This window comes from Sparus aurata, chromosome 17 (assembly GCF_900880675.1).
Source record: "Sparus aurata chromosome 17, fSpaAur1.1, whole genome shotgun sequence".
Lineage (NCBI taxonomy): Eukaryota > Metazoa > Chordata > Actinopteri > Spariformes > Sparidae > Sparus > Sparus aurata.
The window spans coordinates 25,526,860-25,544,467 of record NC_044203.1 but is presented as its reverse complement, the minus strand read 5'-3'; the positions used below and the strand labels follow the sequence as shown (position 1 = coordinate 25,544,467).

At 39.0% G+C, this 17,608-nt stretch overlaps 1 protein-coding gene across 1 annotated transcript; it reads left to right on the top strand.

Annotated features, from left to right (window-relative positions):
• Nucleotides 1-397: 397 nt before the first annotated feature.
• LOC115567758 (carcinoembryonic antigen-related cell adhesion molecule 1-like) lies at nucleotides 398-16,772 on the top strand. The gene is made up of 6 exons (XM_030394607.1): nucleotides 398-509; nucleotides 1,775-2,089; nucleotides 5,814-6,089; nucleotides 15,622-15,888; nucleotides 16,059-16,334; nucleotides 16,492-16,772. The coding sequence occupies exons 1-6, from the start codon at nucleotides 464-466 to the stop codon at nucleotides 16,770-16,772; spliced, it is 1,461 nt and encodes a 486-aa protein (XP_030250467.1). The 5' UTR covers nucleotides 398-463.
• Nucleotides 16,773-17,608: the final 836 nt, after the last annotated feature.

Here is a 17,608-nt window from a genome sequence, read left to right as displayed (position 1 = left end):
ATCCTTATTAATCTTAAGATTTAGTTGAATGGTCAACTGCATGATTTGAGTGGGGAAAGATGGTGCAGTGAAAAAGAAGATGGGGCCTGAACTCCCTTGAAAGCAGTAAAATCGAACATCTCTAATACATCATCAACAACAACCATTATTTGAATGATATGGTATTTTTGAATTAATGATATAAATAGGTTAAAGGAAACATGTTTTCCAGCGCACTCTCCTACCTTTTTATACTGAAAGTAAACAACAACGGCTGTTGTGGTCTACTGTAATATACATTGTTAATTATGAACAAGTTGGACCTTGATGAGGTATGATGACGGGAAATTGCCCATTGCACAGTACTTCCTTGTACTCACTTCACACACCGAAATGAGCTTTCATTTATGCGGAAATCTGTAAAGGGAGCACGAAGTAAAGTGATCCTCTTCTCTTTTCTCATCTTGATGATACTGCAGATAAAATGGAAATAGCTGCGATACAGTTAATCGTCGTCGGAGTCATCTCAGGTGAGCTTTCATGCCTTAATACAACAGATTAAGACATGTAAAAGCAAATATTTATCCACGTACTTCTAGAAGCATAGACCAACAATTAATGCGATATTATAAAATATTACTGCAAACGAGCAGTTTGACGTTTTTACCCAAGATAAAGAGAGATTCGTATTGGTAGTTATATCAATGCATAGAGCAGTCAAAACACATGAGTTCAGTGAATGCTATCCTCAGCTGTCCCTTTTGGCCACGACAGTGAACATGGAGCCACGTTATCAGTAAACTACATTGTGGAGCTCAGTGTAATGGATTTATTAATTTACTTGTTTTTCATAACTCAGACAATTATAGTCCAGTAGCCTACTTTACTTTTGGAAAAAATGAACTTACTTGTAAACGAAATATATACCTAAAGCAGTTAATTATTTAAACAGAAAGAAAGAATCTCCGATTCACTTCCTCTTTGTGTTAAACCCTATTCGCACTGGACTAGTATAACCTGCGGACCTCCAGTAATTTGTTGTAATTGCCTATCTGCCATGTCCATAATTTGTAAAGTAAAAATTCCATCGCAAATTACCTACCATATTTCGCCAAACACAGAGGTCATGTGATAATATTAGTCCCGTGCGAATCGGCATCTCTGTGATTTGGGGTCGTTTTTTGTTTTTCTTAAGGTTTTTTGTGTTTTCCACACCTTTTTTCTGCCTTTTTCCTGGTCGAGAATTATGGAGGCTGCGTTGGGAATTATAAATGAAAGTTTTGACAGCATTTTGGGAACAAATTCAGGAGGCTCGTCAGAAGAGCGAAATCTCGAAAGATGAGTAGATGGATTACATGCATGGCAGCATGCCATAAGGAACATTTTTCCATCTTTCAACAGGCTCACCAGTTATTCTATCAAAAATATCCATATCTAACCGTTGTGCTGCTCCAACGAGGGCTCCGGTGCGATCGATCCGGGGGATAATGTCAGTAAATCGAATTAAAACACAGACTTCGCTTATCCCGTGCGAATGCAGCGTACGAAACACAGACGTGGTGGGGTAATTTCTAAATCACTTGAGGTCCCCAGGTAATACTAGTCCCGTGCGAATAGGGCTTTAGAATTAGCTCACCTGTTCTAAGTGCCCTCATATGATAGCTGGAAGAGGTTTGCAATTTGAAAATCAGCTTTAGTTGAATGTTTTGAGTGATTGTGGTTGTAATCAAGGTCATGACCAAAACACTCTACTTATTACTGGAGTTGTTCTCAGACCTATGACTGTGTGTTCCAGGTTTAACCCAAGGAGCTGGTGTGTTGCCAGACGGTCCTCTGAATGCAGCATTGGGAGGGACAGTGATGTTCACCACAACACTGACTCCACCAGAAAAACCCTTTACATTTGTGGAATGGAAATTTGGTGCCCAAACTATAATCAATACAAATACTAATGCTACTGCAGAGTATGCAGGCAGGGTCACCCTCTTCACTTCTACTGGTTCTCTGGAGCTCAGGAATCTGATTCTGAGTGACAGTGGAGAATACAGAGCTCTTATTATACCACAGGGAGGATCAATACTGGAAGGAACCACCAGACTGGAAGTTTATGGTGAGCAGATGTTTCACTTTTGTCTCTTCTAGTGCTGAATGAAGATTATGTATAGCAACAGAGACAATATAATTTTCTGCCGAAGTTTGAATGACTCTGGTTATTTAACTTGACAGTGATTTGAAAAAATAATTATTTTGGTCTGTGCTCTTTCCTTTGGTTTGAAGTGGTGAAACATAACTAAGGAGTTTTACTGTGCTCCAGTAAAGTTGAAGCATCATCTTAATCATAATCTGATGAAAGTTGTGGCATTGGGGATGTTTGGTGAATAATGTTGTTGATACAACAACAGTGGAAAGGCAATAATTGATCATAGAAAGTGTCCAAATGTGACACATTTGAAAATCCAAAACATTTCAGGCAAAAAATAATTCAGCATCAGCTGAGGTCAGCTTTATTGACCTGTAGCCACAACCAACAGTTATGTCACAGAGCCCTGAAGTACATCTGTACATAGGAGACCAAACCTTACCTAGAGAGAGAGAGAGAGAGAGAGAGAGAGAAAGAGAAAAAGAGAGAATAGACCTACACCACTGGGACAAATGGATTTAATGTTTTTGTACAAAAATAAAGAAATATATTCATATATAATGTTTGCTGAATGAACCAGGAAATCCAAATAGATATTTTTCTTAAAGTGTCGTAGACAGCGTTTCACTTTTACACAGTTTATACTATTCCTTCTAATGACTACTAGTTACTGTTTACTGGATTTGTAATATTTGACATGTTTGCCGTCAGCATGTTAAATGTTATGTACATTTTGAAATTAGTTGAAACATTATGTTCAAACAGCTGATGGGAGGCAAGACACACCTTAAATACGGAAGCAGACAGGACACACTTTAAACATGAATACCAGACAAGCTTATACACTGATGCTGAGACAAACCAACACATTTTACATGGAAGGAAAAATCTTCATGGATTGCATTTAATGCTGAATTTACAAGAAGGGACCAATTATTCAAATTTCGCTACAGCCATTTTTGTTTTGTTAAGTTTGTTAAGTTTCTCCTCATGATGCTTATGTCCATGAGTTTCACTCAGGTACAGCAGCCCACTTCTTGCAACACTTGTATAAAGAAGTATTTTTTGGGAAGAAGAGAAGGTATGACAATGCACACCCCACATGTCTCCTTTAACCTGAAAAGCCTGACTGTTCAGACTTTGTCCCAAGTGCACTGAAAAGACAGTTTAAAATCTATAATTATATTTTTTAAATGAGGAACTGGCTTTGACACTTCCTTTTCTTGACATAAGATTTGTTTGTGTAGTATGGGAACAAATTGAAAACCATGTACAGTATTAACTATTTGTGTCAAGTTCTTACTTCCCCCTGATGGTCTGAATGACACTGCTATCTTGTCAGTCTGTGTGCTGTCTGTATCCTCTTTTCAAATCTGATGTTATCAGTTCAGTCAGACAACTCACGTTCGAAATGTTTATTACAAAGCAGAACATACAGTTTGGTGTCTATAGGCTCTGACCTCATTACTCCCCGCAGATATGTTTACATGAGAAATTGGGGAATGGTGATTAAATATATCCCCCTAGACAGAGCCTGCAGGTGGATGCTGGGGTGGTGGTGGGGCTGATGGAGCAGGCAGTGATACTTGTGCAGGGCAGCAGCAGCATTGACAAGCCAGAGGCAGAGAAAAGGACATTTTGCAGCTTAAATAGCCCACCCAATTGAGAGGGTGCGTTTGTAAGATGGCCTGGAGAGTGAAGCATGTCACGTGTGTATGTGGCAGTGCAGCTCGAGTTGACCACCTGAACTAGCTCGCAGGCGTCATCTCATATATGAATTTATTTTTCACTGCATGAGAAAATAGACACGAAGTGTGATAAAACTTTTTTTTCACACTTTTTGAAAAGTATTAATTGCCTTAAGTCGAGAGTTGGCAGCCCTGATGTATTGAACAAAATGTGCACCACACAGCCCATCTCTGCTGCCTTATCTGTTTTATTTGCTCTGGAAATGTATGGCTCAAAGTGGATCAACCTCGTCATAAGGAAATACATTCTTAAGTAGGTCGAACCTAGGTTGTTGCACTATATTTGTAGTTACTTGCAATGTGTTTCACCTGTGTTCAATTATCCCTACCTCCTGTTAGAAATTAAGTATTTTTGAATTTAGTAATCAATGTACAGTAGACAACATATCAAGTGTAAGGGTCAGAAAGTCACATCAGGGTCAATTCTGTTTGCTTGAGGTGTTTACAGGAAGGTAGATAAGATGACATTTACATTCCAATAAAACATCAAGGGATCATTGTTTCTGTTATTAGTGAGTAAGCTGGAATTGTCAAAACAGTGTGCCTAATATGAGATAATGTGGTTTTTTTTTAAATAGCAGAAAAAAACAATGCTTATGTAAAACAAAAAAATATAAAATATCTTTAAATTTGCCACTTGATTGCTTAACCTCAAAGGTTCACTATTTAGTTTGGGTAAAAAGAAGAGAAAGTGATTCAGTGATTTTGTGTCTAATCAAACTAAAAATACAAAGACTTTGTTTTCATGACTGAACAAACTGAATAAACATACTGAGCTTTAAGGGCAACACAGCTTCATATTGTTTTACTTTGTTTATATTTGATGGACCCTGACACATTTCTAGCTTCAGACAATGTTCTGTTTTTCTAATCTTTCTAATTACCTCATTGATATTGTAAATATTAAATTCTGAGTTTAAATTTCTTCATATATACATAGTGCCCCTTTTAAATGAAGTTCTGATTACAAAAGGCCATGCAAAAATGTTATTAGTTAAATCATTTGTTTATTTAAACTTTTCGTATACATTTAAAATGTACGTCATTGATGAACCCAATGAGGATTATCATCAGAGTCTGCGGTTACTCAGCTCTTTGGACATTTTATAATATCTTTCAGCTCATTGTTCTGGTGTTCCAGCCTGCTTGACTGCAAGCCTTGCTTGCGGCAGCAGGTGGCCGTTTTCAGCATAACCAATGGTAAACAATCTGCCCAGCGCCAAGCGGCAGACAGATAATGAATATGATATTTCTCTCAGGAGTTGTTGTAGACAAAAAGGTTAAAAAAAGAGTTAAAAGGAGAGTAACTTACTTCAAGACGATGACATTGATTAAATGGAGAGCACACAAGTCATGGGTGTTATAACTGTTCACTGTTTTGAGTTAATTGTTCAAGAAATGTGTTGTTTTAGTGAAACACGTACACACACAAAACATAGTTTGACACACCGTCTTATGTGACATGTTCCACTCATGAGTTAAAGGTTGTTTAAAAGGGCAACTGTTAAAATAACTCCTAAAATGTACTATGAATATATAAAAACTATATTCATTTACTCAGTCAACCCTGAGTTACAGGGTGGCTGTAGCTCAGCAGGTAGAGCAGATCGGCTTGTGATCGGAAGGTCGCTGGTTCCAATCCTGTCTCCGGGCTGGGCTGAGGAGCATGAAAAAGTGTCCTTGAGCAAGATACTGAACCCCAAATCGCTCATGATGTGCAGTTGGCACCTTGCACGGCGGCCTCTGCCATCAGTCTCTGCCTCTGCCTGTGGGAGTACCCTGCCCTTGCCCAGAGAAAGGTGTGATTGGCTCCAGCAACAAACCCTGCAACCGCATAAAAGCGATAAAGCGGTTACGGACAATGACATGACATGACATAAACTCGGAGTTACTTTTGCTCCTGTTTTTCATATTTTTCACGTAACATCATAACTTTTGCCCAACAGAGAGAATATCAGGCACTGTTGTCACATCATCAACAAACCTGCCAATTGAGGGGAACTCTGTCAACTTAACCTGTGATGCTGCTGCTGGCTCCATCTTTACCAGACTGTGGAAGAAGGATGATTCAGATCTGATCCTGACTGACAACATGGCACTTTATGAGGAGAACAGAGTTCTGTCCTTTAAAAGTCTGAATAAAACAGACAGTGGAAAATATTCTTGTGAAATCAGCAACCCTGTCAGCAATGATAAAGCTCAGTACATCATGATTGTTAACTGTAAGTAACTGTAGAGTTTACATTTACTGCCCAAAATGATGTGTGCCATAACAATGTTTTGTTCAACACAAGATTTTTTTTTTTTAAATGACCGATTGAACAAGCTTCACATTCTTTATTATTTGTGCTTCTATAATATCTAAAATCTGTTTTTCAGATGGACCGGAAAATGTTCAAATCAAAGGCCCAAGCAAGATCGATTTTGGCAAAACCTTAACATTAACCTGCTCTGCTGAGTCTGAACCATCTGCTACTTACACCTGGACACTGAATGGGACAGAGATATACACTTCTTCTGTGTTCACTAAAGTCATCACTGAACTTTCTGACAGTGGCAGCTACACCTGTCAAGCCATGAACAATATAACTGAGAGAACATCATCGGCGGTGCATCAAGTGATTGTAACAGGTACCAAGATGGTGCACTTACACTTTTAGAGTTTAACATCATCAGACTTATCCAATTCTGACCCCCTTTTCTTTTTTTCAGCCATCCTTGGTGAAACATCAGGCTGTTCGGCTGGTTGCATCGCTGGAATAGTAATTGCGTGTTTGGCCGTCTGTGCAGCAGCTGGTGGTGGAGGGTACTAGCTCTATACCAAAATGTAAGTTGAAAATAGCTTTAAGGTGTAAATCAGGAGCCTTTTTTCTAATTTTCAAGAATCAATCAGTAAAGTGGTCATTGTAACAGCTCAGAAATACCTGGTTTGGACCCAAGAACACAATCAGAGACTCAGCAGGCAAAATTAAAAGTTCATTATAAGTCCAAAGTATACAGTGAGGGAAGAGCGCAGATAGAGGTGAAAGAAAATGTGGAACCAGAACCAGGATGATCTGCGACAACAAAACTTTGCTAGTGTTGCAATATATTCTCTATATAGTTCTAAGCCTGGCTTGAAAAGTCTTCACAGTGATACCAGCCAGACATTTCTCCTTTTTTAAATCATGTATCAATAGGTGATTGTCTTTTGATTACCACAGCCTTAAAGTGATAGTTCGTGTTTTTTGAAGTGGGGTCATATAAAGTACATATCTATAGTCGGTCTGCTCTCTACCGTAATCACCGATCAGCACAGCCTCAGTTTGGAGAAGTAGAGAGCCGCTCCAGCCCAGACGCTCAGCTTTGTACTGCAGTTAAGGGGTCCAGAGAAAAAGTGAAATTTAACCACCTAAAACAAGGCTCACATAAAAAAATCTATAACAAGTGTAACAAGTTCAAGTGTACGTTGTACAGACAAAATTCACACCGCTTTACACTCCCTACGAAGTTGTGCTAATGTGTAGGGATACGGAGGTTCTACAGTCTGGTAAGTTTTCGTTTCATAAGTTTCTTCCAGCAACTGGGCCTCACACTGTATTTCACCGCTCGCAGATCAGCTGTTGCCCAGTTGCGCTAATGCGTAGGGATACGGAGGTTCTACGGTTGAGAAAATGTAGTGCCAAAAGAAAGGCCGGTCTGACGGCGATGTAAAGCGCTATGAATTTTCTCTATACAACGTACACTTGAACTGTTATAGATTTTTTTAGGTGAGTCTTGTTTTAGGTGGTTAAATTTCGCTTTTTCATCTGACCCCTTCACTGTAGTACAAAACTGAGCGTCTGCGCTGCAGTGGCTCTCTACTTCTCCAAACTGAGGCTGCGCTGATGGGTGATTAACGTAGGAAACAGATCGACTGTAGATATGTACTTTATATGACCCCAATTCAAAAAACACGAACTATCCCTTTAACGCCAACCTTACTCTATCATTATGCATTACATCAGGCAAACTGTACAATTAACTGTAAAAGTTGTATCGGGATATGAGAACACATAAACTCAGCTGTCTTTGTCCTTGATTGTAAGTTTTGAATATGTTAAGACGCTCAGTACAGAAGATCGTAACTCAAAACAACAACTGTTTACTTAAATCTCTTGTTTCCTTTTTGTCCTGCAGGTGATCAGAAAATGAAAACATCTTGACCTGCACCAAGAAAAGAAATGACACCAATTTGTTTAGAATTTCAGCCTTTCTTTTCAATCTTTAAGTTATCCAGTCTAACTCACCAGTAACATGATTAGCAGTTATTTTTAGACACCCAGAAATATAAATGTACTTAAAACTGCATTCATTGACTCTTTGACTACTTGGAGGAAAAAGAGCTCCACAAGAAAATGCAGTGACATTATATTATCATCATTTCAGGGCCAGTGCTGCATATGATCACCTAAAGTCCAATATTCACTCTCCTTTTAGCAGGCAGTGTTTACAGTTAGCCTTTTACTGAAAACTCTGAAAATGCTATTTGTCAAGTCAGTTTTGTTTATATAGCTGAAAATCAAAATGCTTCAACAGACTTTACAATCAGTACAGTGTACAAAGCCTCTTGTGCCTCAATCCTTGATTTATTAGTAAACAAAGAGGTGGGATGCAACAGATGTCACACTGACAGAACAGGCAATCAAAATCACAGTACATACAGATTACAATAAAACAATTTCAAATACATTTAGATTATAAAGTATTTTCACTGATCCAGGAGGAACTGAGCAGCTAGAGGTTTCGCCAAGTCGATACTTTTGCTATACCACCTCATCTCTGCCGCAGTGGCCTGGAAGAGGACAGGCCACACAAAGAAGATTAGCAAGCATTGGTATGAAAAATTGTATGTATACCAATTTTGACGAGTGAAGTGAATGATAATCCATGAAGGGCAGCCAAAGGGACGACAATCCAGATCCAACATCTGTGTGAGGCATCGGCTAGGACAGAGCGAGGCTCTAATCGAAGTTAGAGAAATACAGTTTTTATCAAGAGTCTAAAAAACTCTGAGAAATTGAGAGATAACGTTATAACTTTGGATCTGGATGACAATTTAGAGTCCCTTTAAGTTTACTGTATTACAAATATGAAATATATTTATTTGAAACTAAATCCACTTGCCTTAATTGCACATGAACAGCTGAGTAAAAAGAAACATTTCTTGTTCTGCTTTTAATAAATAGTGATGAATGTGTATTCAGTTATGTTGTTTGATATTTGAAGCATTGAAATTACATTCATTGTTATAAATATCTTTGTGTACTTGGCTTATTATTTTACAATGTATATCTAATCTTACATTAATTGTTCTCTTATGTTCCAACCTCAATACTGGAAAATGGAAAAATATTTGGTTGAGCTAAGACATTAGGCAAAATGTATGCACAAATTAATAATGTTGTCTATGCCATGTGGTTCTGACAGCAATTGAATATGTAAATGTTGTTTAAATATAATATCCTAACACTGGCAACTGTGTGAGAAAGGAGATTTAAAGTGCACTATTTCAATAAAACTGTATGTACAAATGTACAAATATACAATCGTTCTTTACTTGAATTTACACTTTTTTTTTGTTCCTATTTACTTTCAAAAAACAATAAATACAACAATAATTACACGTTAATGGTTAAAATTTCAACATTAGCTGACAACTTATTGTGATGACGATTGCTACTCAAAGCTACAAGAGAGACTTTTGTAACTTGCAAGATTGTTTATTCCAATGCCAAAAAAGAATAACAGTGTATGCTTGGCTACAGGGTGGGCTCTCCCCAGTCTCAATCACCTCCACCTGTCTTGGTGAACTCTCTTATATTTCTTCCGGTACCCAAACACCACTCAGTGGTCAAAAAGGAGCATTGCAACACATAAACAAATCATCCATGTATATGTAACACAAATCATTTCATGAATCTTGTTCAAATGTATGTTGAAAAATGATCTAAGTGCTGTGCTGCAAAATGCCTGAATAATTAGATAAATCCTTCATGCAGAGCAACTTACAGTGGTGGGAAAGTTCACTTTCTACATGAACTAGTTAAAAGTTAAGTTCACAAACTTTAAAATGAACTAGTTCAGTTCATAGTTCATAATTCAACATTTTGAACTAAGTTCACACTTCCAAAAATGAACTAGTTCATAGTCCTTTTTTTTTCAATTTGTTGCTGCAAGCTATTATTTTTCTAAATTATTGCCAAAGCCCATATAGAACCACAGACAGCAATTGTTCTGTCAGTTTTAACACTGAAACTGCAGCTCTCCCACAATATACTGCAAAACCAGGTGGTCCAGCTATGGCTGGGAGATGGAGACAGCGGAGCTGCTACTGTACGCCCTTAAAGGGATATTCCAGTGTAAATTTAGTCCATGGTCTAAATCACCGTGAAACTGTGTTAGACTCCCTCTTGAGAGATCAAGTTAGCAGAACGCTAATTTACGGAGTTTTATCAACCTCAGAAACGACCGCATGACAGCAATACATTGCAGTAAATGGGTCCAAAAATAAACCGCCACCAAAAAGCTACAAATAATGTATGTTTGTATTATTGTATGATGATACAAACTTCAGCAACAGTAGAAATAGGGTCTCAGCAAATTAGCGGTCTGCTAACTTGATCTCTCGAGGGGGAGTCTAACACAGTTTCACAGTGATTTAGACCATGGATTAAACTTACACCGGAATATCCCTTTAATGTGATTTGGGTTGTAGAGGATCTGTTTTGGCTCGCCGTTGCCGTGTCTTTAGATTTTTCATTCACTCGCACATACCTTGAAAGGCTAGCTGGGTGCATTAGTTCAATCATTGAACTAACTAAATGTGCCGTTCCAGGTTCGCTGTTGAGACTGTTGAGGTACGGAGTTGCTTCTTGAAACCCGACGGGCAAAGTATACTCAAAAAGGTCAGATTTTTCCCACCTGGATCATCACTGACGTTTTCATAGAATAGTTTTAAGTAATCATACATATCATCATCACTCATAGATGCCGTGGAGGCAGGAGGCAGAGGAGGCAGAGTCTGAGGTAGTGCTGCTGCCTTCATTTGTTCTTGCCTCCATGCTTTACACATTGATGACGCATGCGGCGATGGGTGCGACTCTGTGGTAGCTGGTGTTGCCAGTGTTATGTCCATTCAGGACGAATTAATCTGTGTTGATTACGTAATGCCTCACTGCATGTTTGGTATGCAGCTGTTTCTGCCTGAAATTGTTAAATTTCGTTTTGACCAAAAGTAAAGCAAGTTGCGTGCACAAACCTCTTGTCCAGCGTCCTTTTAATACACAACAGCCAGATTGGGTGTTTTTTCGCTACCTGTTCTTGGTGTGTTTTAGCCGGTTTTCACCTGGAAGGCTCGATGGAAATCTGCCACTGTCTTGAGCGAAGTTAAACTGTGAGAGCGCGCCGTTCACAAACACCAGAATGAAGGCGTTCACAATAACGTTCATCAGGCAGAAAGACGTATGTTCAGTTCACGTTTGCCCAAAATATGAATCAGTTCATGAACGATCGTTCATTGAACGCGTTCATGCACAACACTGGCACCTTATACACCAAATGCTACAGTATGCTGCCCTCTGGTCTTTATGTGATCTACTGAGCAGTATGTCTTCCTGGATATTCAACATCCCCCTGAGATTGTAGTGTAGAGAATGAGAAACACTCAAGGACACCAGGGGATGAAAGTTTGCCCGATACATATGGCAGAAAATACCTGTCATCAGTTCTCATGTCTTCACCTGAATACGAAATACAGAGCAAATTCCCAATTAATTGATGTTGAATGTTTCACTGTTCAGTTCAGGCTTTATTAATGATTATCCAGCTAGTTGATCGTTGATCTGAGGTCCTATCGCACAGTCCCTCCCTGTACTACCGTCATAAATTTAAATCTGCATCCATTATGCGGAAACTAGAGAAGGGACAGTGAAGTAGTGAAGTAGTGTGATCTTCTTCTATCTTCTTATACTTGATGATACTGCGAATGAAATGGAAAAAGCTGTGATACACTTCATCGTCCTGGGAGTCATCTCAGGTGAGCTTTCATAACTTGATACAGCAGACAAATCTTTATTCACGTATTTCTCTAAATGTATCTGTTGTGGAATTTCGGCTCACTTGACCGCTCAGGAGAGATGAAGAAGACTCAGAGACATCGATGACTTATGCTGAGCAACATAACATCACGTCTGTCTGCACAGACAGAGTGTTGCCATGATAATCTTCACCAGTCTGCCCAAGTGTCCATATAATATCTCACAGCTTCAAGAGGCAGTGCTTCCAATCATGGTTATCTGTTTAAAAACATAGCAAGGGGGGTGATGCAGAATCTCTCCCCTGTAGTAAGAGAGGACTAAGAGGCAAAATAAGTGAGACACTTTGTCTGTAATCATAGATAGATTGAAGGCCTCCTCACGAGGTTTACACAAACAGTTAGCTTAGCCTTGGCTTGGTTTGTCAGACATCTGTTCTGTAGACATATCTACCTCCTATAGATTGGAGAGAGAGTGATCTTGGAGAATCATAAAATTCCCCCACAGTATCCATCAATAACTGGTGTGTAACAGCATTAATAGATTTATGTAACACTGGACTCTCCTCTCAGAAAGTTCTGTACTATGTGACTGTTGTGTTTGATGAATTATATTGAGTTGTTCACCTGTCATGATCAAATTAAGTCTTTTCAGAAAACATATATTATTGCAACACAAGCAGCAGTATACAGAGGCCTCATATAGAAGCACAACCCCTACCTGTACTGTACCGTACACACAAACACATTATGACAGAAATATCAGTTACAAAACTGAATTACTATCAGACATTCAGAAAGCAATATCTTTTTTTTTTTTTACTACAACAGAAAATGAAGGGTCTTCCTCTCTCTGTTAGATGAGAATTAATTGTCTGGTGTTGTGATCAACATTTTCTTTTGGTGAGATGACACTAGTTTTCATGATGTGATGGACTGATGAGGATCCTTGGCGTTTTTTGTTTTTTTTGTGGACAAACTGAACACATCATTTCAGCTGGTTAGCAAGTTGACAATCAGCTTAGCTTTATTTAGAGGTTTTGTGTGATAGTGGTTGTGATTTAAGAAATTGTGGTTCATTTTGCAAAAACAATGAAATTATTAGAGTTGTTCTCAGACCTATGACTGTGTGTTCCAGGTTTAACCAAAGGAGCTGGTGTGTTGCCAGACGGTCCTCTGAATGCAACACTGGGAGGGACAATGGTGTTCACCACAACACTGACTCCACCAGAAAAACCCTTTACATTTGTGGAATGGAAATTTGGTGACCAAAGTATAATCAGTACAAATACTAATGCTACTGCAGACTATGAAGGCAGGGTCACCCTCTTCATTTCTACTGGTTCTCTGGAGCTCAGGAATCTGGTTCTGAGTGATAGTGGAGAATACAGAGTTCTCATTATACCACAGGGAGGATCAATACTGGAAGGAACCATCAGACTGGAAGTTTATGGTGAGCAGATTTTTCACTTGTATCTCTTTTACTGCCGATGTACACCAGCTTAATAGTGTCTGAAAGTAAGTGTTTATCTGTCCTCTCTGGTGAAAAGCACAACCCTTTTTCATCTCTGGCTACAACCAGCACCACTGATGCATCAGGTCAGACACATGCTTTATTGACCTGTTGCCACAACCAAAAGTGATGTCACAGAACCCTGAAGTACATTTGTACATAGCCTAAACTGAGAGATCAAACCTAACCTGACACCCTCCAGTCATAGATTGTCAAAATTGTAGTTATTGTACTTGCTCCACTTTCTTTTTACCCCAAAGAAGAAGCCTACTAGTTAATGTTTACTGAATTTGTCAAATTTGACATGTTTGCCGTCAACATGTTTAATGTGGTGTACAGTTTGAAATCAGTTGAAAAATTATGTTCAATAAGATGATGAGAGGTAAGACGCACCTCAGACACAGAAGCAGACAGGACGCACTTTAAATATGAAAACCAGACAGCTTATACAGCAATGCTGGGACATGAGATTTGTTTGTGTAGTATGGGAACGAGTTGAAAACCATGTACAGTGTTAACTATTTGTGTATATTTCTCACTTCCCCCTGATGATCTGAATGACACTGCTATCTTGTCTGTCTGTGTGCTGTCTGTATCCTTTTTCATATCTGATGTTATCAGATATTAATTTATTTTTCACTGCATGAGAAAATAGACGTGTAGTGCGTGAAAACTTTTTTGAAAAGTGTCAATTGCATCAGGAGAAAAACATTAGATTCAGAAGGTGTTTTTGCATTACATCTACCTGACTTTAGTCATTCTCTTAAGATGTGTGGCACAGCCACATCAGCCATATCTGTTTTATTGCTCTGGAATTTTATGGCTCAAACTGGGTCAAGCTTGTCATAAGGAAATCAATCTTTAAATAGGTCAAACCTCAAGTCCTCTCATGTCTTAATCAAATAGCTCTAGAGCAGGACTTAGAAAAAGGTTATGGCACTGTATTTGTTTTGCAGTTATTTGTGGGGTTTTCAATTATGTGATTTGTATGGTTTATGTCACTACAATACATCATTGTTATCATACAATACTGGCTAAACACTTTGTCATAGTTTTGAGTTTGTGGTTTTGTTATTTGCTGTTTCATTTTGAAATTATATGATCCTATGTCATGTCTCGCTTCCTCATCCCTTTGTTTATTTTTCCTCATGGTCTGCACCTCTCTGATGTGTTTCACCTGTGTCAAATTATCCCTACCTCCTTCTGTTAATTTGTCGGTTTAGTCTCCCTAGGTCTGATCCTGACTCTCCTGTTCCCACATACTTGTGATATGTTTCTAGCTTTTCATCCCCGATTTCCTGTGTTGTTCCTAGTTTATACCCTTGCCTTTTTGATTTGGTCATTTGCTTTTGGTTTGTGCTTTTGTGTTTGCATTTCATGGATTATGGTTCTTGCCCTCATAGTGAGGGGCACTACGGGGAGTAGCCAAAAAACGCCACCTGGGGAAGTACTCACCAGGAAATGTTTTTCCACTGTTTGGAAAATGGATATTAAGTCACAGGATTGTTACTGAGGACTCAGAGATGTGACTTCACGAATAAACGCTTTATTATAGTAATCAAAAATTATCAGAGCTATCAGCCAGTCAATTATTCTTTTATTACACTGCAGTGGTTCTCTGTCTTTATTATGTGATGGAATATTATAAAACCTTTTTGTTTTCCACCCACAGAGCCACTCTCCAATGTAATGGTAACTCCCAGCAGCACAGACTTGGTGGAGTTCAACAGCTCCATCAGTCTAAAATGCTCCGCCTCTGGAATCTCTCTCTCTTTCCTCTGGCTGAACAGCAGCTCTGAAGTTATACAAAGTGACAGAGTTCAGCTCACTGACGGAGGCGCCACCCTCACTATAGTCAATGTGACCCGCTATGACCAGGGACCGTATGAGTGTCATGTGTTCAATCCAGTAAACAGTGATACCAGTGAACCACTAACCCTCTCCATCAGCTGTGAGTTATCCTGCAGTGCGGTACAGTATCACTGTAATCTACAGCACAGTGCCAACTAAATCATTTTACAATCAGTGCCATTCAGAAAGTGTTAGTCATGTAATTGTGCATATGAATCAGTTCTTATGCCTCTGAGTAAATCTGCATGCCAAACGCCTAGCACCTTTATTTTCCTAACATTGAATGTTGTTTTGTTTTTTTTCTTTTTGTTGCTGTTGTTTTAACCCCTATATTCAGATGGACCAGAAAATGTAAACTTGAACGTAAAGGTGTCAAAGGGATACTACCTGGAAGGTTCAAACATCAGCCTGTCCTGCTCAGCTGTCTCCAGACCTGCAGCCCAGTTTTACTGGCTTCTGAATGGAGCATACCTGAATGATACTGGACCAGAGTTCAAACTGGTGAACATTCAGATGAGTCAGAGTGGAAACTACAGCTGTCAGGCCTTTAACAACAAAACGCTGAGATATGAAACATCTCAGTCTTCAGCTGTAACTGTGCTAGGTGGGTTTAAATACATTGATAGATTGTACGAAAAAACATGGATACAGAAGAGTCGAGCAAAAAGAAACAATTCATATAATTGTTTGCAATGATGATACTTGTAGATAGCTGAGTTACTTTGTTCCTGTTTTCATATTTTCACGCAAAATCCATGATCTTTTTCCCAACAGAGAGAATATCAGGCACTGCTGTCACACCATCAACAAACCTGCCGATTGAGGGGAACTCTGTTAACTTAACTTGTGATGCTGCTGCTGGCTCCATCTTTACCAGTCTGTGGAAGAAGGATGATTCAGATCTGATCCTGACTGACAACATGGCACTTTATGAGGAGAACAGAGTTCTGTCCTTTAAAAGTCTGAATAAAACAGACAGTGGAAAATATTCTTGTGAAATCAGCAACCCTGTCAGCAATGATAAAGCTCAGTACATCATGATTGTTAAGTGTAAGTAACTGTAGAGTTTACATTTACTGCCCAAAATGATGTGTGCCATAACAATGTTTTGTTCAACACAAGATTTTATTTTTTTAAATGACCGATTGAACAAGCTTCACATTCTTTATTATTTGTGCTTCTATAATATCTAAAATCTGTTTTTCAGATGGACCGGAAAATGTTCAAATCAAAGGCCCAAGCAAGATCGATTTTGGCAAAACCTTAACATTAACCTGCTCTGCTGAGTCTGAACCATCTGCTACTTACACCTGGACACTGAATGGGACAGAGATATACAGTTCTTCTGTGTTCACTAAAGTCATCACTGAACTTTCTGACAGTGGCAGCTACACCTGTCAAGCCATGAACAATATAGCTGAGAGAACATCATCGGCGGTGCATCAAGTGACTGTAACAGGTACCAAGATGGTGCACTTACACTTTTAGAGTTTAACATCATCAGACTTATCCAATTCTGACCCCCTTTTCTTTTTTTCAGCCATCCTTGGTGAAACATCAGGCTGTTCGGCTGGTTGCATCGCTGGAATAGTAATTGCGTGTTTGGCCGTCTGTGCAGCAGCTGGTGGTGGAGGGTACTAGCTCTATACCAAAATGTAAGTTGAAAATAGCTTTAAGGTGTAAATCAGGAGCCTTTTTTCTAATTGTCAAGAATCAATCAGTAAAGTGGTCATTGTAACAGCTCAGAAATACCTGGTTTGGACCCAAGAACACAATCAGAGACTCAGCAGGCAAAATTAAAAGTTCATTATAAGTCCAAAGTATACAGTGAGGGAAGAGCGCAGATAGAGGTGAAAGAAATGTGGAACCAGAACCAGGATGATCTGCGACAACAAAACTTTGCTAGTGTTGCAATATATTCTCTATATAGTTCTAAGCCTGGCTTGAAAAGTCTTCACAGTGATACCAGCCAGACATTTCTCCTTTTTTAAATCATGTATCAATAGGTGATTGTCTTTTGATTACCACAGCCTTAAAGTGATAGTTCGTGTTTTTTGAAGTGGGGTCATATAAAGTACATATCTATAGTCGGTCTGCTCTCTACCGTAATCACCGATCAGCACAGCCTCAGTTTGGAGAAGTAGAGAGCCGCTCCAGCCCAGACGCTCAGCTTTGTACTGCAGTTAAGGGGTCCAGAGAAAAAGTGAAATTTAACCACCTAAAACAAGGCTCACATAAAAAAATCTATAACAAGTGTAACAAGTTCAAGTGTACGTTGTACAGACAAAATTCACACCGCTTTACACTCCCTACGAAGTTGTGCT

What these genes read in the sequence shown, in the direction of transcription:
- LOC115567758 (XM_030394607.1), top strand. Translation starts at nt 464, where the DNA reads ATGGAAATAGCTGCGATACAGTTAATCGTCGTCGGAGTCATCTCAG. An exon ending in CGTCGTCGGAGTCATCTCAG is followed by an intron (nt 510 to 1,774) that starts GTGAGCTTTCAT and finishes TGTGTGTTCCAG; the next exon opens with GTTTAACCCAAGGAGCTGGT. An exon ending in GTACATCATGATTGTTAAGT is followed by an intron (nt 16,335 to 16,491) that starts GTAAGTAACTGT and finishes TCTGTTTTTCAG; the next exon opens with ATGGACCGGAAAATGTTCAA.